Here is a 23,717-nt window from a genome sequence, read left to right as displayed (position 1 = left end):
CAAATTAAGGTCTATCTGCAATTTCCAGTTCTTTACCACAAATTCTCCTTCACTTCCAGCTGTCTAGAATTCACAAATGCTAGTGTGTTGAAACAAACCTTTTCAAAGTAGATAGTTCCATTTCTAATGACCAAGTTCAGTGGCTTTCCTCTTTTTTTTCCCAATTCTCAGAGAAAAGATCATTAGCTTTGATGTGAAGGGGGTTGCGTACCTTTCTTTGACAGGAGGGATGCCAATGCAAATGAGATGGAAGGTTTTTCAAGACCTGGAAGGAATGAATGTACACTATGTCCTAGAAATAGGATAGTGTCATATGCTTATCTTTCATATTTTTCCAATGTTTATTCCATAAAGAGTTTGATAGAACAGTTATCGACTACAACGAGTCTAGGTGACTATTAAGTAATTTTCTTTATAAGAATCTCTGTACTAGGAATGGAACAGAACTTTTCTAAGAGCTTAGTGAAATTCCTATTGCTCAAGTTCCATCATTTAAAGGTTAGTTCCCAGCGAAGAAACCTCTAATTATTCAGTGTGGCAGCCCTGAGGCTACAACTAGTGTCAGACCCCGGTGACAAGTCTTAAGAGAGAGAGGCAGATTCTTGACCTACATAACTAATGAGTAAAAAAAAGCACTGCAAATTCTGGAGTTTTCCTGGTTTAGAATCCCTGGAATCTACTTAAGTGCTGACGATTCTTTTCCTTTCAGATAACAGTTTTTTTCTGACGCTAAGTTGTCATTACAATTTTAGAGATGTCACAGCTCCTTATCTGCTTGCGAACACATGTCTCACTGTATCTCCTTTGACTGTCACTTTGAATTGTAAGAATGTGAACTTTGGGGGATGTGTGGTTTTTCTTGGGGATTAAATCTGCATCTAGCTCCCATGACTGCATCAAACTTAAAAATGCTTGCTTTCCTCTGTTGAAGTAGTAGCCTTTAGAGAGTAAAGGTTTGTTTTCACTTTTCTTATCTGAGATTGGGTGATGACCTCCTTTCCTCCCCAGACCATCAAGCCTTCTGACATTGCTACTGTCCGCACGCTGGGCCGACCCCCCCATCTCATCATGAGGATCATGGATTGCGTGCTGCTGCTGTTTCAGAGGAAAGTCAATGCAGTGAAAATTGACCTGGAAAAAGGCTGTACAGTTCCTTCCTGGCAGGAATCTTTAAAACTGATGACTGCAGGAAACTTTTTACAGAATTTACAGGTTGGTGGTTCAATAATGATGGGCTAGGAGGGGACTCAGACTTCATTAGAGTATATGGGTCCTTTAATAGAAGACGTTTCTGAAGAGAATCTACTCTATGGACATATTTTTAACTTACTAATTTTTTTCATCTTTATTGGGGTAATAACACTTTTATATAATTAAGGTGTATGACTTGATGTTTTGATATATGTTAATACATTGTGAAATGATTTCACCAAAATCCATCCACTAAATCCAATAAATAGCCAATTAAATATCCATCACTTCACATAATTACCATTTTTTCCTTTTTTTTTTTCGTTTTTTTGTGGTGAGAGCATTTAAGATCTGCCCTCCTAGCAAATTTCAAGTAAACAATACAGTATTGTTAACGATATTCACATTGCTGTACATTAGGTCCCCAGGACCTTCTCATCTTGCATAAGTGACCCTTGACCCTTGACCAACATCTTCCCCTTTCTTCCTCCCCCCAGCTCCTGGCTACCACCATTCTACTCTCTGCTTCTATGAGTTGGCTATTATAAGTGACACCATGAAGGCTTTGTCTCTCTCTGGCTTATAGTACTTGGCATAATGGTCCATCCATGTTGGCACAAATGGCAGAATTTCCTTCTGTTTTAAGGCTGAATAATACTCTACATACATATTTTCAACTTATATTTACGTATTTTTTCAGAGTAGAATTTCTCTTTCAAATATAAGACATTGTAAGTGTTAGAGCTTTTCCTGGCAGATTTTAGGCATATTAAAACATCATCAGCGGGCTTCCCTGGTGGCGCAGTGGTTGAGAATCTGCCTGCCAATGCAGGGGACACGGGTTCGAGCCCTGGTCTGGGAGGATCCCACATGACACCGAGCAACTAGGCCCGTGAGCCACAATTACTGAGCCTGCGCGTCTGGAGCCTGTGCTCCGCAGCAAGAGAGGCCGCGATAGTGAGAGGCCCGCGCACCGCGATGAAGAATGGCCCCCACTTGCCGCAACTAGGGAAAGCCCTCACACAGAAACGAAGACCCAACACAGCCATAAAAATAAATAAATAAATAAACCCAAAGTTTAAAAACAAACAAACAAACAAAAAAACATCATCAGCAACATATTTCAGTAAAAGTTAAAAAAATCATTTTAAGGAACCCAAACATATGTGCATATATTATTTGCATATGAGTACATATATATTTTTATTTCACAAGTCTCAATTGTAGTTTTTTGAGTATTAATTGGCATCTTTTAAATTTCATTATGAGGTAACATTTACATATGATAAAATGCACAAATTTAAAGTATATATTGTAAATCAACTACACTCCAATATAAAATAAAAATTTAATTAAAAAAGGGTATAGCTTAATGAATATTTACATATGTCTATACCTATTAATGAACACTGAAATCAAGATTTGTATTTCCAGACCCCAGCAATCTCTTTTGTGTCCCAACACAGTCAGTAATCTCCCCTAAGATAAACATTATTCTGACCTTTATCCCGATAATTAATTTCACCTGTTTTGAAATTTATGTATATGAAATCATATCATATGAACTCTTTTGTTTTGACCTCTTTCGTTCAACACGTCTGTGAGATTCTTTCTTATTGTTGCACAGGACAGTATTTCATTCTTTTTTCATTGCTACACAGCTTTCCAGTAGATGAATATGCAGTAGTGTGTGACAAATGTTTAACAACTGGTTCTCTGGTGAGAAAAAAGAAAAAGCTCTGATTTGTAGTGTTTGCCAATTTTCATAGTGTAAATGTCCCCACAATGGCTGATTTCAAGCTACCAAAATAATGTTGCTGAATGTAGAGTTGGGAAGAGGTACATGGTAGCATGCTGTGATAAGGTAGTCCCACTGGGTAGATACAATAAATGTAAATGACCTCAAAAATGTAGATAGTAAAATGTAGTAAAATAATTAGAAGGTGATGACTTTTGACTATGCATTATTTTTGTTCAAAATAACATTTAATTGTAAGTTTTTATAATTTAATTTTAAATAACGGCTGTATTTAACAGGTCTGTAAAATTTCTGAAAATTTAGTGATCATTTCTCATAAGTTTATATCTACCAGCACCAGCGTGAAATGCTGTAATGTGCTTTAATTTGTTTGTCCTTGTATTGTTGATGGATTTTTGAAATGTTACTAGTTTTGGGCTGTTATAAATAAAGCTACTATGAATATTGGTCATTTAGTGGGCATGTTTTCATTTCTATTGGCTCTATACTCAGGAGTGGAATTTCTGGGTCTTAGGTTATACATTTAATCAGCCTCAGTAGATAGTGCCAAAGAGTTTTCAAAAATTGTTGTATCAGTTTACATACCTGCAAGCAGTGTATAAGTTGCTCCATGTCTTAACCATTTTCTGCTTTAGCTATTCTGATGGGTTGGTTGTGTTGTCTTATTATTGTGGGTTAGTTCGCATTTCTCTGATGACAAATGATGCTGAAAATCTTTTCATCAGTTTATGAGCCCCTTGGGAACTCTTTGGTTAAGTGCCTGTACATTTAAATGTACAGATCTCCTGGACATTTAAATTTTTTATTATTTTGTAGAATTTATATATAAAATATGGGTAATTTATCATTTATATGTGTGCAAATATCTTCTCCCACTTTCTGCCTTAGTTGTTCATTCCATTAATGGTGTCTTTTGATAAGGAGATACTCTTAAGTTTAGTATCGTCCAATTTATCAATACTTTCCTTACAGTGCTTTCTGCGTTCTGTTTAGGAAATCTTTGCCCATCTCTGAGGCCAAATAAATGCTTCTGTGTTTTCTTCTGGCAGTTATATTGTTTTCTCTTTAATATTTAGATCTTGAGACAACGAACTAGGAATACCCATCCCCCATCCATAACCCAAGCAGTACCTTCAGCGCCGTCTTTCATTCAGTTTTTAATTTATCATTGCCCAAGTGGCTGCTATGGCCAGAGCATCTTGTGAGGCGCCTTACAGCAGCTGTAACACCAAGTAGCTTCTGAAACCAGTGGGCCATACAGACTCGTTTCAGATAATTAAAATATAAGTCTCTGTGATGTAAGGGCCACCATGAAGGCATAACATGCTATTTGAGTGGATAGGAGGTAGTGATTAACCAGACAGTGAGCGTGTGGAATGGCAGTGGTCCTTGGGCGGGGGCGGAGCTTAAAAAGTGTCCACTGAAAAATGTGCAATGGAATTGCACTTGCCTTATATACCTGGTGCAAAGCCACTGCTCTTGGAAGCTACCTTGCTATTTGCCTTTTGTCACCACCATCCTTCTATTGTTCCCAGGTATTCTTCTGGCTTCACTATTTTTCAAGTCTCATAAAAGAAACTTGCATTTAAAGAGGTCTGAATGAAAGTGTTTTGCTCTGTGTTATGTATGTTCTGTGAAGGCTTATTTCTCTGAATTATTTAGGTGCTAAATTTTTTTCTACTTGGAAAATATTTAATTATCCTCGGTTAGATGATCAAACACCACATTTCAAAGATCCAATTTCATTGTTTGGTCAGTCTTCTCTCTTAATACAAGAAGGCACTCATAATCCATTTCTGCTACTATTTTAAAATTATATCCCTCCAGAAAAGAACAGTTCTCTCATAATCTTGATAGTTCTATGATTTAAAGTTAATTCATCACCCTGAAGGCCTAATGTCCAAATTATTTTCTTCACATTTCAGGTGAGTTTAATAGAACCTCCCTCTGAATGTATTAAGCATTTGGTTGCTGCTAAATGCTAAATATTTATGTCTAAATATATATGCTTTACATTTTTATATACAATGCTAAATATATGTACCATTTCATATGCCTAAATATATATGATTGTTGCCTAATAACCTGAAATATCAACAAAATATGATATCATTCATCCATTCTTGATTTTAACAGTTTTTTAGCTGTTTCAGTGGCATTGTGAGCATAATGTGATTATGACTTAATGGAAAGAGGTATTTTGACTTTATTTTACTCCATTCTTCCATAGCAATTCCCCAAAGACACAATCAATGAAGAAGTGATAGAATTTTTGAATCCTTACTTTGAGATGGCAGACTACAACATCGAAACTGCTAAACGTGTATGTGGGAATGTAGCGGGGCTTTGTTCCTGGACCAAGGCCATGGCTTCCTTCTTTTCTATAAACAGAGAGGTGTTGCCCCTGAAGGTAAGCCTCCTCGGTGGAACTGCAGGACGTGTGCTGGCAGGGGGGTCTCTGGGTCAACTGGGCTTGTCTTTCATGCAACACAGAAGCCTCAGGTTTTATTGTACCCAAGTCCACAGGGAGAGCTAGCAATAGGCAGGCCGAGCATAGGATGTTTTTTTCTTCTCTGTAATCCATCTCCAATTGGTATTGTCTGAGCCTTAAGCATGGACTCTCTACAAGGGTACAAAGTCCATTGTGGGCTGCTGGACATTTTTTTCCCCACAATGTCAACTTGAAAAAAAGAAACACAGGAAACTCTAGCATAGGATCCACCAACAATGTCCAAGATCTCCTGCCAGGGACTCCTGTGAATGAGGCAGCGTGGACACAGTCACTGGTGTCTGGTCTTGGCTGCAGGGACAACATAGTATTTATTCCCTCTCCCTCTTTTGCCCCCAGGAAAGAAACTGCATATCATCCTTTATTTAAAGTGATTTGAGAGCATACCAGTGTTTCCCTTTGAGTAATTGCATTTCTCAGCTTCATTTGTCCACATCCCCCCAGCATTCAGTGACACTCAGTCTTTAGCAGATGGAGAGGCAAGTACCTGTCTTGAAAATGAAATACTGATGCCTCAGAACTCATACGTTATGGCTTTGTTGATTATTCTGCTTTTCGTAAGCCTGATCTCGCTCAACCATCAACTAAAATCCACGTACACTTATAAACTACCCAAGGAACTTAATAATCACGCTAAAAATAATCAAGAATGAAAAGAACATAGGGATACAGTTGCAAGTCCCATTTTATTTTCTCATTGTTCCCATATCAGAGCCATTTATTCAGTGGTGGAGGCCCTTGGGGTCCCAGGGCAACTTAAAAGAGAAGGGATTCATTTGGCTCAGAGATTTTTAGAGCAAATAGTTGATGTCATGCTGTCGGGCATTGTGGATTTGGGGACCACTGAAGTCTCCAACATAGCTCACAATCGGACATTCTGATACTGACTGAATTATAACAACCATATCCAGTGAAAAGTACAGGGCATGCTTTGCAAATTTTTCCAGTGGGTAAGCATACATAAGTGCCTTTAAGGGAATTACAGTTGAATTCACAGTGGGGAGTTTTTATTTTGTTGTAGTTCCTTTAAATAAAATGAGCTGAAACCAGTACAAAATAATGGATGCCCTGAACAAGGTTTACATAAGAAGGATGACATCTCCTCCCTTACAGTCTGTACATTTCGGGCTCCACCCAGTTCCAGGACAACAGAGGTCCTACAGTAGGAAGTGAAGGGAACACCGTCAGGAGGGGGGACCTTTTACGTGTGCCTGGAACCTATGCTTCTCTTCTGAGAAGCCTGTTCTGGGAGTGCCCCTTATGTCCTTAGGAGCATCTAGCATCTGGGAATCTTCAGTTTGTCAGGTCTCTCCTAATTGCCATTGTCAGAAAAATAAATGTAGTTATGTAGATGCTACACATTCACTGCTTAGAGGGAAGTAGGAGACAAAGAAAGGACAGGTTATCATTGGGCAGCTCTGCTCAATATATTAAGAAATACAGACCAGGGGCTCTAACTTCACTTATTCCTGGAGGGGGCTTCACTTGCGAACTCCTGCTTCCCAAGTAAAGAGAGATTGAGGACACTCCTTAAACTCCTGTGGGAACCTCTTCACCACTAATTAGCGAAGGAGACAGTGAGGGACTCTTCTTTCATCTTACAATTCCTATAGACGGGTCAAGTGACTTCTAGTAGTGAGTAAACTTAAAACAAATTTAATTATAAGAGTAGCAATTGAGATTCTATTCAATTTCATTCATATGAGATTTCTCCTTGGACACTCTGAAAACCAGTACATGTTAGTTTACATAAACAAAACATAACAACAGTAGAGTCTTAAATATTGAACACAGATAATAACAATAATAATATCTATTGTATTATTTATCAAACTCTTGTTATATGCCAGGTCCCAGACTTGGGTTTTTACATATGTTATTTTATGTAATACACACACACACACACACACACACACACACTCACAAATCCTAGGAGGTAGTTTTTCAATATCTTAATGGAGAAACTGAGGGTTGCAGAGTTTAAGTAATCTTAACAGAGTCCTACGGCTCCTAAGGTGAGCGGCTGGATTTGAAAGATTTTATACCCTTTGATTAGTAGCTTTTGAGAGCTTCATTTTAAAAAATTAATATTATTATTATTTTTATTGGAGTATAATTGCTTTACAATGTTGTGTTAGCTTCTCCTGTACAATGAAGTGAATAAGCTATATGTGTATGTATATCCCCCTCCCTCTTGAGTAAAGTCCTAGAAAATATTCAAGATCTTTGGGGCTGCAATAGTTTGACATGAGTGGGTTACTTTAGTAAGACTTAAAAGGGAGAACACTGATTCCAAATTTTTTTCGAAAGGATTTTAATTCCTGCAAGCATGGACTATTTTCTACACCTCATCTTTTTCCAATATTGCTTTTGATTATGTCTTTTGAGTCTTTTTTAGTAGCTTCCTAAAAGCAAATAGTATTATTTGGTCACAGCTCAAGTATCTGTTCTTTTCTGAATGGCAAGCAATATATGCAAATGACAGGAATGCCATCAAGTCCATCACCACCCATAAAACCTAGATCTTTATGTTCAGTGGTTAATCATGTTTCATCCTTTGTCTTGTTTTAACATCCTTACTAACGGTGATCAGCCCTGCTAGACAGATGGTTCTAAATATTCAGATTTTTTTTTCTACAACTCAATATTAAAATGTTCTGTAATTTGCCTATATACATTTAATATTACAATGTTTTGATTTAGGGATTGGCAAACTATGGTCCACAGGCCAAATCTAACCCACCACCTGTATTTGTATGGCTCATGAAATTTTAAATTAAGTACCTGAACAATAGTCTTGATTTTGCCTCTTGGCCCCAAAAGCCTAAAATATTTACTATCTGGCACTTTATGGAAAAAATTTGCTGACTCTCTTCTAATGAATTTTAATTTTCTGCTTACAAACATGTCAAGTTCTCATTAAGGTTTGGTCCTGACCGTGCGATTTGAGAGGAGTCTAGGGGTGGATCAAAGAACAGGTGTAACACGTGGCCACTGAGCTCTCAGACTCCGACATGCTGGATGTTCGGTTTGCTGCCCATCCCTTCACCCTGTGTGTGTCCCGTGCAGGCCAACCTGCTGGTGCAGGAGAATCGCTACGTGTTGGCCATGCAGGATCTGCAGAAAGCCCAGGCTGAGCTGGACGACAGGCAAGCCGAGCTGGATGTGGTGCAGGCCGAGTATGAACAGGCCATGACCGAAAAGCAGGTCACTGTCTTCTTGCCGTAGGGGTTTGGGGCGGGTGGTGACGTCACAGGCCCTCCTGGCTGTGATCAGCCCTTCATTCCTCTCCTGCTTTCTCTCTCCAAGGGTTTGGTTTCCAGCAGGGCTTCATTTAGTTGATATACGATACAATACACATATACATACATACACACACGGCACGTACTCCCTCGCTAAGCCCTGGAGTTTGTTTCTAACGGACACCGAGGACCTTTGGTAAGAGGTCAGGATATTCAGCCAAAACAGAAGTTACTGCTGGAACACGGGAGTTCTGAGTTTCCTTATTAACGGTGAGGATAACAGCATCCTGTGCAGCATTTTTAACATATTTTTCAAATCACGTTCTCCCACTTTATCTCATTTAATATTTGAAAGAATCTTTCAAGGTAGGCAGGGTAGATATTTTTATTTTACTCTCATTTTAAAGAAAGGAACTTAGGCCCAGAGAGGACAAGCCGAGGGCTCCCGGTCATGGGCATTGGTCACAGGGCTGGATTAGACCTTGATCTTCTGATGTCTACTTGGGTCTTTCTGCTGGACCAACGTGCCTGACCACGTGGCTGTGTCCCAGTGACAATGACCACCTACAGCCTTCTCAACCTATGCATGTTTGTAGCTTTAGCACATTTCAGAATCAAGGCTCGTATATTTCCTCTCCACTGGGCAGCAAGCTGTTTAGTTGATTTATACTCATTCCGGCTCCACTGGGGCCTCCTTCGTTCTGGTAATAGAGGCAGATTTAACATAAACCTAATGTAGCGTAAGTTTTATGACCCCTCACTTGCACAGGCCCCATGAATGCTAGGGTTACTGGGAGTTGTAGAGAGTTCTGTGGGGAGGGGAAACCAGATTATGATTGACAAGCATTTGTGTGTAAGCATTCAGATAAAATACCTAGAGATCCCAGAGGAAAGGTACCTGAATTTCTCAATTATCAGGACTTCGTAGTGATTTCTTTCCCCAATTCTCATTACATGTTCACTTTGGTATTTTGTATTTGTAAAAATTCTTTAATGAATTTTTTAAAGTGGTCCCCAGCTTAGATAAGCATCTGGCCTCACAAAATCTGTATCTGCCTCTGAGAAAACCTGTGCTTGATAAATAAGAGCTAGATTCTCTCTGTTCTTTCCTTGATGATTATACGGAACCCACCTCTGCCTCTTCTCAGCCCTCACTCGGCTGGATTGAGATTCCTGCTCTGTTAGTCTATTCCCTTATAGGGGTCCCAATGAGGGAATTTAGATAAACATTTCAGTTTCACTATATGCAAGATGTATGGTATTTCCTCTTAAAGATAAGTCTCCTGAAAACAAAATAAGAGCTTTTCAGAAATTTTAGAGAAGTAATTATATAGCACCTATTTGGGTTTGTTATTTATGTTCTATGAAATTTACTACCATAATATGAAGAGAAAATTAACTTTGCAATTTGAGCGTCTACTTTAGAAACTGTGAGGAAGACACGTGAATTTCTACCATTTAGACACTCACTTATATCAGGAAGCACTACTACATACTGTAAAAATATTTTTACGGCCTCATTTTATTATGGTTCAGTTTTAACAGTTTTACATTAGTTCGCTCAATAAGCTTTTTTGTTTTTGAATATCTACTGTTTGTTAGGTAAGCAATTATAAGGACCGCATAAGAATGGCTACTATAAAGGTGTGGCTCTAACTTTAAAACTTGAATCTCAACAAATGTCAAATGTTTTTCATTAAGAAAACAAAATCTGGGCTTCCCTGGTGGCGCAGTGGTTGAGAATCTGCCTGCCAATGCAGGGGACCCGGGTTCGAGCCCTGGTCTGGGAGGATCCCACATGCCGCGGAGCAACTAGACCCGTGAGCCACAACTACTGAGCCTGCGCGTCTGGAGCCTGTGCTCCGCAACAGGAGAGGCCGCGATGGTGAGAGGCCCGCGCGACGCGATGAAGAGTGGCCCCCGCTTGCCGCAGCTAGAGGAAGCCCTCGCACAGAAACAAAGACCCAACACAGCCATAAATAAATAAATAAATTTAAAAAAAAAAAAAGAAAACAAAATCTGGCTGTGTGCCCACCTGCTCCCAACATGTTGGAGTGAACTTGACTTTCAGTCATTGTGTTGCTCCTTCTCCCTCCGTGAGGCGCCTTGAGAGTCCAGGGACTTATAGACTACAGGGGGCAGGGGAGGGCTCTCAAGTCTACAGTTCATGGTCACGCCTGGTAACCTCACAACCAGGTCTGTGCAGTCCCTGGAGGAGTGTGTGTCCTGCCGCTCTGTGCACAGGGCAGTTGGTGCCTTTGCAGAGGGTCCACTTCCACAGGGCCTCTGGGCACCTAGTCAGATTCTGGGGCACTAGGAGAGAGAGGGCCGGGGGCACTAGCCACGGAACGCAAGCAATTCTGCACACTCCCCTAGCCAGGCTTGGAGGGAAAATCTGCTTCTCACTCCTGTGTGCTCATTTGCTCCTCTCCCATCCCCCATTTCCCAATCCCCCAAAGGAGCCTGGGTTTCCAGAAAGCAACAGCCAGGAGGGGAGGGGTTGGCCATTTTTTATTTGGCCACATGGCAGTGGGGATGGGGAAGTTAGGGAGGATAACTTAATATTAAAAATATCTGTCCTATGAAAAGTTTGTTTTAAAGGTAGGCAGAAATAAATGATGTCGTATTATACTTCCAGCTGACATCTTTCTTCTTGGGGAGAAACAAACAAACAAATATGGATGGTGTCGATGTGCGGGTACACCTCTCAGCTGGGATTTTGGGTTTTCTGCATTAACTCTAGCGGGAAGGAAAACAGAGCAGACTAGAACAAACTGGAACAAATATCTGGCTTCTGAAAAACACTGTATTGTGTTATTATTATAATAGCAATTCATGTTCCTTATAGAAAATACACATAGGTAACCCTGGAGATGAAGCCTAAAAATATTTTCCTCTTTATCATTTCATATCTGCACATATGCCTGATTTACATATATTTAAAATCCATGTAAAATTGTAGCAGATAATTCAGTACATACTGCTTTATAAATTGAATTTTTAACTAATGACTGTTTTTCTTTAACTTAATGATTATTTTTCTTAATGATTATATTTTTAATGGCTTCAGAGCATTCTTGTTCACAATATACCATAATCTATGTAAATTATCCCCTATTGTTAGACATTTAGCGTATATATGCCATATGTACCTTATATAAATATTATACATGAACTTCCAGTGACTGGTCACATAGCTAAATCTTTAGCCATATCCATTATTGTACCATAAGTATGCATTTTTACAAGTAGAATTAGCAGCTGTCTTTTCAACATAGAGAAATGGAACCATTTGTTTTTTTAAAATATTTTTTAATTTTATTATTTATTTGTTTATTTATTTATTTATTTTGGCTGTGTTGGGTCTTCGTTTCTGTGCGAGGGCTTTCTCTAGTTGTGGCAAGCGGGGGCCACTCTTCATCGCGGTGCGCGGGCCTCTCACTACCGCGGCCTCTCTTGTTGTGGAGCACAGGCTCCAGACGCGCAGGCTCAGTAGTTGTGGCTCACGGGCTTAGTTGCTCCGCGGCATGTGGGATCTTCTCAGACCAGGGCTTGAACCCGTGTCCCCTGCATCGGCAGGCAGATTCTCAACCACTGCGCCACCAGGGAAGCCCGGACCATTTGTTTTTAAGAACAAAGCCCTGAGTGGCAATAGTGTGTGGAAGTCCGGTTAAAGGTCTTTTACTGACACAAGAGCAGCAGGGAGAGACCTACTGAGTCAGTGTGGCTGGAATTCATGAATGAGCTTCAAGACTCCACAACCTGGAGATTATCTAAAGTTTCACCTAAAGTAAAAGGAGATGTGGAGTTAGACAAAGCAATAATGATGCTAGAACTTTAACATGAGAAATATTCCTCATTGTTAAGTAGGGATATGTTTCTTTACATTTTGTTGTGCTATGTGATATTAGCATGTATGCTGATATTTTATTTCTAATTTTTTGATTCAAAAATCATAAATGATGCAAATCTCCATTATTTCTCAGTTTATTAACATCTGGGGAGGGTTTGCCCATTGGCTCAGGGTCCCTCCTGAGGAATCCATCTATGTTCCACAGATAGGGCTTAAGACACAGGCTGGGCTGAGACAGACCCACAGAAATGGAATCTTACGCTTCCTGTGGAATAAGTGGCTCACATATCTCAGAAAGGAAGATAACATATGATGTTTTAAAATTATGTTTTTGAGCTCCAGGCTATATTTATCTGAACAAAGGTTTTCTTCTGGTTCTGTCTGTTTTTAGACCTTGCTTGAAGATGCAGAGAGGTGCAGACATAAAATGCAGACCGCTTCCGCGCTGATCGGGGGGCTGGCAGGAGAAAAAGAAAGATGGACAGAGCAAAGCAAGGAGTTGGCTGCACAAACTAAAAGACTTGTAGGTATGTAATTCCGTTATTAATGAGATTATGTGTTGACTATGCTAGAGAGTGAGCAAACTTAAGCTTTAATCAGAATACACATCAGCGCTCTTTTACTTCAAATTCCTCTACGTGTGTGTGTGTGTGTCTGTGTGTGTGTGTGTGTCCAGCTATTTCAAAAGGATGAATATTGGTCTGGCATTTAGACAACGCTTATTAGATTTAAACCTCTTATTATCAGGTCATTTTTGAGTTCTCCTACGAGTGAGTGGCCATATCGATCAAGGTCACTTAGAATGGAGGCTCTGTCTTCTGAGGTTTTGGTGTATCTCTTAAACTCAGAAATCATCCTCTCATATCCAACAAGAGTCAACATAATCCGGTGCTTGACTACGAGCAGCTACTACTTGGTGGACCATGTGTACTCTTTAACGATGAACTAAACTACTGCTATTCACAAGACACAGCAACTTGTGGTTACAATTTGGTTTCTGAAATTTAGTTTGAAAGAATGGTTGTCTTTTTTTTTTTCATTTCTAACATTCTGCAGAATTACAGGGCTGATCACAGAGTATTTCAGTGATGTTTTGTTTTCCGTTTTAGGGGATGTGTTGTTGGCTACAGCTTTCCTATCTTATTCTGGTCCGTTTAACCAAGAATTTCGCAATCTGCTGTTAAATGACTGGCAGAAGGAAATGAAAGCCCGGGAAATTCCATTTGGAGACAATCTAAATCTCAATGAGATGTTGATTGCCGCTCCTACCATTAGTGAATGGAACCTCCAAGGCCTGCCAAACGATGACCTGTCCATTCAGAATGGAATTATTGTCACAAAGGCATCTCGCTACCCTTTGTTAATTGATCCACAGACTCAAGGGAAGATCTGGGTTAAAAATAAAGAAAACCAAAATGAACTCCAGGTAATCTGGGTTTGAGTCTATTTATGCTACTAATCAATTTTAGTGCCCCAGATCAACAAGTCTCTGAGAATAAAGAAATATTTCATATTTAGAAATAATTTTATTATTAATATTTAGATATTAGTATTTAGAAATGATTTCTAAAAATTGCATTATTTGCATTCTTGTTGATCTCTCCAATGCCGTCTTTCAAAGGTTTCAGACTCCCTTCTGTTAGGGCCTAGGGCCCTCATTCATAAACAGAGCAGGGTGGAGCTATATCACACTAAGTGTGCAGCACTTTATAAAGACACTTCATAATTATTCCATGATTATTTGTCACAAGTGTGGTGGTGGTGAGGAAAAGGCAGCATTGCCATACCACCTTTACTTGCTTCTCAGCAAAAGGGAATGATGCAGTCAAATGCTCTGGAGCTAAAAATAGAGCTACCATATGATCCTGCAATCCCACTCCTGGGCATATATCTGGAGAAAACCATAATTCAAAAAGATACATGCACCCCAATGTTCATTGCAGCACTGTTTACAATGGCTCAGACATGGAAGCAACCTAAATGTCCATCAATAGAGGAATGGATAAAGAAGATGTATATTTATACAGTGAAATATTACTCAGCCATAAAAAAGAATGAAATAATGCTATTTGCAGCAACATGGCTGGACCTAGAGATTATCATACGAAGTGAAGTAAGCCAGACAGAGAAAGACAAGTATCATATGATATCACTTATATGTGGAATGTAAAAAAAAATGATACAAATGAAGTTATATACAAAACAGAAACAGGCCCACAGACATAGAAAACAAACTTATGGTTACCAAAGGGGAAAAGTGGGGGAGATGGATAAATTAGAAGTTTAGGATTGACATAAACCCACTACTATCTGTAAAATAATAACGAACAAGGACCTACTGTAGAGCACAGGGAACTATACGCAACATTTTGTAATAACCTATAAGAGAAAAGAATCTGAAAAAATTATGTATAACTGAATCACTTTGCTATACACCTGAAACTAACACAACATTGTAAATCAACTATACTTCAATTAAAAAAAATAAATAAGGGATTGATGGTTTGCTAAGGTGAAGAATGGAGACAGTTTAGAGCAGCATTTTGATCTTGTTTCTAGATCACATCTCTAAATCACAAGTACTTCAGAAACCACCTAGAAGACAGTCTTTCTCTTGGAAGGCCCTTGCTTATCGAAGATGTTGCAGAGGAACTAGATCCAGCCCTGGATAATGTTTTGGAGAGAAACTTCATTAAGACCGGGTCTACCTTTAAGGTAGGTTAAACCTATAGATGACAATGTGCAGAATAATTACCATGAGGCCAGGTAAATGTGACATAGGAGACAGTTTCTCAATAGGCAGCAATTCAAATTTGAGGCATTTGCTTTTCTCTTCTACACTTCCTGAGTTGGGATCAAGAGCAGTCTTTTCAGGAATATCTACTTCACTTGTATAATAAAGTCTGACTCCATTGTGTTGTTTGACTTTGGACAGTTTTCAAGCCCTGTCATGCCCCTCTCCCCTTCCATTCCCAATCTGGGCAAACTGGTAAGAAAACGTGGGTCCATTCTCCTTTGGCACTGGTGGGAAGTTCAAATCATGCAACTCTCTGCTCATGACCGTGTCTGGGAAACTTCATCCCAGCCCCATTGGGTAACCACCATAAAACCCTAGAACAGCTTCCCCTCCCTACTCTCTCAAGTGAGGTCTTTTTTGGACCTGTTTGGGAGCCTACCCTAATATTTCCAGAAAGTCTCATGTGAATAATAAACATTTTCATATATTTTTGTTACATGAGTGACATCATCAGTCTTGACTTCTGAACCAAATTTTGGGTGCAGAATCCATCTCACTTCTGCAGTATGATCACAACAATTTTGGTGATAAATTCTGTATATATTGTATGGTGTATATTGAATTAACTTCTTTCCTTCCCCCCTTCCTTCCCTCCCTCCGTCCCTCCCTTCCTTCCTCTCTTACTTCCATCCTTCTTTCCTTTCATCCTAGTGGCTTAAAGCCCTGTGAATGCCTAATGACCATTTCTTTTTTAGTATACAGATGATCTCCAGGTACATAGTTGTTAAAAGCAATACTGGATCCTATACAAAAAGCACACAGTAAGGTGTATCTCTGTTTTATTACTTTTAACTTTCTTTTTTATGAAAAAGGTGAAGGTCGGTGACAAAGAGGTAGATGTGATGGATGGCTTCAGCCTCTACATTACCACCAAGCTGCCCAATCCAGCCTACACCCCTGAAATAAGTGCGCGGACCTCCATCATTGACTTCACTGTCACCATGAAAGGTCTAGAAGATCAGTTACTGGGGAGAGTCATTCTCACAGAGAAGCAGGTGAGTGAAGTATGGCCCTCCCTCTTTCTGCATCATGTTGCGATTTTTTCATTGACAAAAATGATATGATGAAAGTTGTAATAGGATTGAGTCCCCTCCTTTAATTCCTATGTTTCTTCCATTATTAATTTCCAAGTGTCTTAAATAACTACTAACCAATTATCTACCCCATATGTTGCATCTGCATCGCATAAATCATATAGATCATCAATTGATTTTATATAGGGGACTGATGTAACTATGAGACTATCAGTCTCAATATCAGCATGATTGTTCTGGATTTATATTACTTTATTTTTCTGAAGTTTGTTCTATTTATTAATTCTAGTCACCTGTTGATTTTTAGCTTTCTAGTACACATCTATTTTTTTCGTTCGATTCATTATTATACTTCTGGAATATAAAATTAAAACATTTTACTCAGATAACATGACATTGCCAATTCTTATTTGTTATCCAAGAGAGCTCTGTGTATGTTGTGAGAAGATAGAAGTTGGTGACACTAGGTTTCGCTGTGCCCTTCTGAGGGCTACCGGATTCATTATGCTCTAAGCATAACTCCATATCTGTTTTCTCTCGATGAAAAATGGCCAATAATTTATAAACTTCCGTGTTCTGAGTTAGCATTTTCTCTGGGGAACATTTGAGTCTTAAGGAAAGAAATCTGGAGGATTTTAATAGGACTGCTTTGGTGAAACTGCGTGAACTCTAAAAGTTGCTATTGATTTTCTTCCTTTGTTCGATCGCAATGTGGAGTTTGGTTTACTTTATACCTCCCTTCTACACGGACCTAAAGATTTATTTAGGTTAAATCTATTGGCAAAATCTTTGAAATCTGTCCCTCCCGTTCTTTTTACCTTTTCTGTATGTCGTACCATGCTTGCTCTTCTGAGCCCTTCCTTATGTTTATCTCTTTCTCTCTCTCTCCTTCCCCTCTTCCTTTTGTTATGAATCTTCTCTGTTTACTTTTTATTTTTTATTTTTTTTTATTTTTGGCTGTGTTGGGTCTTCGTTTCTGTGCGTGGGCTTTCTCAAGTTGTGGCAAGTGGGGGCCACTCTTCATCGCGGTGCGCGGGCCTCTCACTGTCGCGGCCTCTCTTGTTGTGGAGAACAGGCTCCAGACGCGCAGGCTCAGTAGTTGTGGCTCACGGGCCCAGTTGCTCCGCGGCATGTGGGATCCTCCCAGACCAGGGCTCGAACCCGTGTCCCCTGCATTGGCAGGCAGACTCTCAACCACTGCGCCACCAGGGAAGCCCCCAACTTTTTAATTTATTGTACAAAAATCATAGAGTTATACGGTTGGAAGTTGCATTAAAAGCATTTAATCCAACTTCATAAATTCACATCGTTGGTGACCTCAGTATGGCAGGAACCGATGCTAGCGTTCCTACCACAGACTGGCTATTGAAGAAGTAACATCCTTCCAAATATATACTTGTTTATTTTTGAAATCTCAGTAGAGATGGTTGAGGAAGTTTAGCGCTGCCACACCCTTATTTCAGGAAGGACAGGGGTTCTTTTTTTTAAAAATAATAATCTTTTATTTATTTATTTATTTTTATATTTATTTTTGGCTGTGTTGGGTCTTCGTTTCTATGCGAGGGCTTTCTCTAGTTGTGGCAAGTGGGAGCCACTCTTCATCGTGGTGCGCGGGCCTCTCACTGTCGCGGCCTCTCTTGTTGCGGAGCACAGGCTCCAGACGCGCAGGCTCAGTAGTTGTGGCTCACAGGCCCAGTTGCTCCGCAACATGTGGGATCTTCCCAGACCAGGGCTCGAACCCATGTCCCCTGCACTGGCAGGCAGATTCTCAACCACTGCGCCACCAGGGAAGCCCAGGACAGGGGTTCTTGATCAACAGCAAATCTGTGGAGCTGGGGCATCCCCGAGAGTCTTCAGGGCAGTATCCATTGCCCGTATTTTAGGCTCTGCTTTCACCTGTAGTGCTGGCTTCAGGAAGATAGGGGCTTTGATAGCACTCTGAATAATATCCTTGTCCTTGGCTTTCTTACTATTCAGCTGAGATGAATACAGTCTCCTTGGAAAGAATAATTTGGCTTCCAAGATTTTTGGTTGCAACAAAACACGACAACAACTCCAGGACTGACCTGTAATTGTTGCAGCAGAGCTCTAAGATGAAGTAAGGGGCGCGTGAAGCTCACTGGAAGATTCTGAACAGCCTTGAAAAGCCAATATGGATCCCAGGCCAGGCTTTGCCTTACTTCCTGGGAAAGTTGGGTGCCTTCAGACATTATTCTCTTACCATCCTCTCATTATCATAACTTGTCCCAGGCTCAAAGGAAATGATTCTCACAAAAGTGTGGTCAGAGTGACATGACACTCATTCTGTTATAATAGTCATCTTACCCTGAACCACATTAGAATACAACACGTAATCTGTAGTTTTTTTTCCTCTAAAGCGAAGTGAGCTGCGAGACTTATTTGTGATGGATCTTAAGTAGTCTACTTTCTGCCAACAGCTTTTCCTTTTGCAGCATCTTTTCTGCCCACCGTGCTCCTGAATTTGCTCACTTTGTTGAATCTTTTCAGCCTGGGTGGTGGCAAGTGGGTCTGAGTTGATCTCTGGTGCTTTCAGGACATTTTTTTTTTATCATCTAGTGACTCAGTTGAAAAGAGCCTATGTCTGTGCCTATGGACACAGATATAAAACGTTAAGTCCAAATTGTTTCTTTGACTTCAGCGACAATGAAGTCTCTCTTACTATGATCACATCTTGGGTGATGGTAAAAATATCAATATGAAATGTTATTGGGCCATGGAGGGGGCTTTTGAAAGCTAGGAAGATCCCACAGATAGGAAGTTGATGTTGGAAAGCATCTAAGAAATTCCCTAAATGTAGGGAGCATTGAAACAAATGGTGAACATCTTCAGTCAGGATGAGTTATGCCTTCACTGGTCTGTTGATTCTTCTTGTGAAAGGCAGCTTGGAACAGTAACTTAGGATACAAGGGAAAGGCTACTCTTCTTTGGGTCCATAAATTCACCAGCTGTCCAGTGTTCTGGGAATACAGGCAGTGAGGAGCCTTATTATCATGCAGGATCTGGTCTCATGAATGCTCAGCTGTACAGCCTGAGCAGGTTTGTTTGCTTAAGAGACAAAGGGAAGCCTCCGAGCATATGAAAGCAAGGAAGGCAGATTTTTAACTGACTTTATACTTTTCTGTGTGCTTCAAGGCAGTCTTTTTAAATGCATGGGCTGTTCAAGTTCATATCAAGGTCATATTCAATTGTTCACCTGATGTACCTGTGAGTATATTTAGACGGCCTGCTGTCGTCATCAGAAGGTGATGTATCAAGACCATTTTAAATAGGCAGCAAACCAGTAGCCCCCCAGAAACTTTCCTTTAAAGAAACCTAGTCTCTTCGGGTCACTCTCACCTTGATCCTAGAGAATAAGACAGAATCTCAAAGAGTACTATTAGGAGAAAAATATTAATATCAATTAACAGCTTCTACTAGCCACACAATACAAAGCCTCAAGGGTCATCATTGTTCAGAATTTCGAATGAGCAAACAGGTGTGTGATTTATTTCTTTTGGAGCTGGAAGGACCTAAACTTGGTAAAACTGACATGGGAAATAACTTAATAAAGACACTAAATAGACATTGTTAGCACCATTGTTATTGGTGGTGGAGAAAAAATAAATCTGTTTCTGAGTTCAGTTGTTTAATCTTTCATTTTAATTACCAGTGCAAGGTACAGAAGAGAAAGAATCTTTGGGAATAAAGCCTGGGTGATACGTTAAAAATGAGAACTGTGGAAGGCTGTCATCTGTTTCCTTTTATTGATTCCAAAACTTTGGCTATAGTTGAAGTTTATGAACACAAAGAATTTTAGTTTTCATTTGCATTCTTGTTGAGCCACTTAACTTTTGATCATGTAATTAATCAACAGTACATTTCATGAAGTTGTACTGAATCACTGATGTACTTTCTTATTCAATTCAGGGATACTTTTCACATTATCACAGTTTATATAAAATTTTTACGTTGTGGTCTTAATATATAGAATACATAGCACAAATGTGTGTGTGTGTGTGTGTGCTAAGAGATAATCCCTTTGGTGGGAAAAACGCTAATAGACAAAATTATTTTGATGAATTTTGCCCCTTCGTATTAATTTGTAAAAGAACTATACTATGGAACTAAAGTTGTAGTTCAACAGAAATATGTTTAAATCTGTCATACAAATGAAAATATGCCTAAAACCTTATCCCAAAGTAGGTTTCCCATTTTTAAATCTCAAATGAAAAGCAAATAGCAATTGTTCTATTTTCTTTCAGAGGTATCTTTCTTTGCCCCATAACTATTGTTCTATTCTACTGTTTGGCCACTGGTGTGCTATTTAACGAATAGTTTGCTTTTGGAATTCCAAATATTACTTTAGGTTGTAGTATTTACTTTAGAGTATATTATTTCATTAGTTTCAAACTATGGGGGAAATGTACTCCTTAGCCTTATTTTAATCCTTTGGGAATATAAGCATTTCTTTAATTGACAATTTTATTTAATTAATGTTGTTAACAATGACATTAAATTGACCATAATCAACTCAATAATGTTCAAGCTTTTACTTACTATCTTTAAAATCAGGAAAGGAATAATTTGTACCTTATTGTATGTGTTACTAATAAATGTGTTTATTTTCTTAATAATGGTTTTCATAAGCAACATGGAGGCATAATTTTAGTCTCAATCCTGTAGTTCTCAAGTGGAGATGAGATTGGAAATGTAGGTTGTAACAGGTTTTGCAAACTATGTTGAAAATTTTGGACCTTTCCAAATAGTAAAGGGAGAGCACTCAATGACAAGGAGCAGAAAAGGGGGTGATGGCAGAGCAGAAGATCAGCGGGGAGAACAGTTATGGTTAGTGTGGTCCCCGAGCAATAATTAAAGCCTAGATTAGGGCAATTGCTATGTAATTGGAAAAAAATGGAGGAAGGCTTATGCAGGAAGGCTCAGTAAGACTTGGTGCAGATTTGGGATTTGATAGCCCATGCTCTCATCTCCAGCAGACATGAAAGCATGCATCCTTAGCATTGTAAGTGCAAGATTAGAAAGTTCTCCTTTAAAAAAAATCCCTTTCAGCTCCTTTATTATGCTTTTACAATGATACGTGAAATTCTAAAGTGTGATTTATTTTGTACCAACTTATAATTTTACTTTTCAAACTACTCATTTCCAAATAAATATTACAATGCATCTGAAAAATCCATGCTGGAAACGAATGAAGGGAGGGGATAGAGAGAAGAGATGTCTTCTGAGCAGCTGTCATGATCCAGTCACTGGTTTGAGCTTCTTTGCTAATGATATCCTGACAATCACTCACTGAGCTGTTTTTATGTCCATTTTGCAGATGAAGAAACTGAGGTTTAAAGACTTGCATAACATGGCCAAGGTCATGCAGTTAATAAGTCCTGGGTGTTAGAATTTAAACGTGTCTTCCTGATGTCAAAATGCTCACTCTTCTCACTGCTTTACTTTCCTTCCCTTACCTATCTTCATGTGAGGACTTTTATTAGGCTCACCTTTAGGAACTCAGAAATGATAATGAGAGTGTGTAAAATTTAAGAATATGGCAAGAGTGTGTAAAATTTGAGAATATGGCAATAAAAATATTTGAATTATTTCCATTTAATTTTATTATCACTTTGTTTCCTAGTGTAACCATATTGTGAGTGCATTTATTATAACTGCCCATGGAAAGGAATTTTATAGTAAGCATTAAATGTCACTTGTTTATACTAATTTCTACATTATCTCAAATATGAGATTATTATCTAGTAAATAAATGAATTAAAATGACCAGTAAGGAGATTGCCAACAAACACATGAAAGGATGCTCAACATCACTAATCATTAGAGAAATGCAAATCAAAACTACAATGAGGTACCACCTCACACTGATCAGAATGGCCATCATCAAAAAATCTACAAACAATAAATGCTGGAGAGGGTGTGGAGAAAAGGGAACCCTCTTGCACTGTTGGTGGGAATGTAAATTGATACAGCCACTATGGAGAACAGTATGGAGGTTCCTTAAAAAACTAAAAATAGAACTACCGTATGACCCAGCAATCCCACTACTGGGCATATACACTGAGAAAAACATAATTCAAAAAGAGTCATGTACCACAGTGTTCATTGCAGCACTATTTACAAAAGCCAGGGCATGGAAGCAACCTAAGTGTCCATCAAAAGATGAATGGATAAAGAAGATGTGGAACATATATACAATGGAATATTACTCAGCCATAAAAAGAAACAAAATTGAGTTATTTGTAGTGAGGTGGATGGACCTAGAGTCTGTCATACAGAGTGAAGTAAGTCAGATAGAGAAAAATACTGGATGCTAACACATATATATGGAATCTAAAAGAAAAAAAAAAAAAGGTTCTGAAGAACCTAGGGGCAGGACAGGAATAAAGATGCAGACGTAGAGAATGGACTTGAGGACATGGGGAGGGGGACGGGTAAGCTGGGACGAAGTGAGAGAGTGGCATGGACATATATACACTACCAAATGTAAAATAGATAGCTAGAGGGAAGCAGCCCTATAGCACAGGGAGATCAGCTTGGTGCTTTGTGACCACCTAGAGGGGTGGGATAGGGAGGGTGGGAGGGAGATGCAAGAGGGAGGAGATATGGGGATATATGTATATGTATAGCTGATTCACTTTGTTATGCAGCAGCAACTAACACAGCAATGTAAAGCAATTATACTCCACTAAAGATGTTAAAAAAAAAATAAAATGACCAGTAAGGAAGTTTTCAAATGTAACCAAGTAACACATGGAAGCGAAGACAGTAAGAGCAGGTCTTAATTGCGTTGCTGTATCTCAGAGAATTAAGAATTGATGCAAGTTTGAGCTTTTGTTTTGCTTGAAGAGGGAATTTTTCTTTTTTCTAGAATGTTCCCGGACCTGACTCACTGTGCTCAGAGCATGAGTTGGGAGCCTGGTAGGGTCCCACCCACCATAACTGTTCAACCAATGGTGATTAACTAGCTGGAACGTAAAGCAGAGGCCAGTGCTCTTTGCTTTTTGCCTTCGTGCAGTTTTGCTACCATGACCTTTATTTTTAACTTCACGGTTTTTGTTACAAAGGGAGAATTTTCATGTCTGTATTTCTGGCACTAAGACATGACTAGATTTTCTGGTACACTAATGTGTTTCAGTTTATCAGTTTGAAAAGGGGTATAGCATTTAATCATTCACCGGGCAATACTGAGAGCCTACTATGTATCGGACATTGTACTGAGAGTTGGAGAATGTATCAATGAACCAAAAAATCCTTGGAGCATAACTATTAAGTAATTTATATGTTATATTAGAAAGAAAGTAAATAATCACG

At 39.2% G+C, this 23,717-nt stretch overlaps 1 protein-coding gene across 9 annotated transcripts in view; it reads left to right on the top strand.

Moving 5' to 3' along the window:
- Window positions 1-23,717, top strand: part of DNAH5 (dynein axonemal heavy chain 5) — a 312,149-nt gene that overhangs the window by 250,855 nt on the left and 37,577 nt on the right. For all 9 annotated transcript variants that reach the window (XM_057539913.1, XM_057539912.1, XM_057539910.1 and 6 more), the window contains 7 exons: window positions 1,009-1,212; window positions 5,181-5,360; window positions 8,529-8,666; window positions 12,946-13,081; window positions 13,664-13,980; window positions 15,114-15,269; window positions 16,164-16,346. In XM_057539913.1, coding sequence (XP_057395896.1) covers window positions 1,009-1,212; window positions 5,181-5,360; window positions 8,529-8,666; window positions 12,946-13,081; window positions 13,664-13,980; window positions 15,114-15,269; window positions 16,164-16,346 — 1,314 coding nt within the window. The remainder of the gene's footprint in view (window positions 1-1,008; window positions 1,213-5,180; window positions 5,361-8,528; window positions 8,667-12,945; window positions 13,082-13,663; window positions 13,981-15,113; window positions 15,270-16,163; window positions 16,347-23,717) is intronic.

This window comes from Balaenoptera acutorostrata, chromosome 2 (assembly GCF_949987535.1).
Source record: "Balaenoptera acutorostrata chromosome 2, mBalAcu1.1, whole genome shotgun sequence".
Lineage (NCBI taxonomy): Eukaryota > Metazoa > Chordata > Mammalia > Artiodactyla > Balaenopteridae > Balaenoptera > Balaenoptera acutorostrata.
This window is presented reverse-complemented; position numbering and strand designations above follow the sequence as displayed.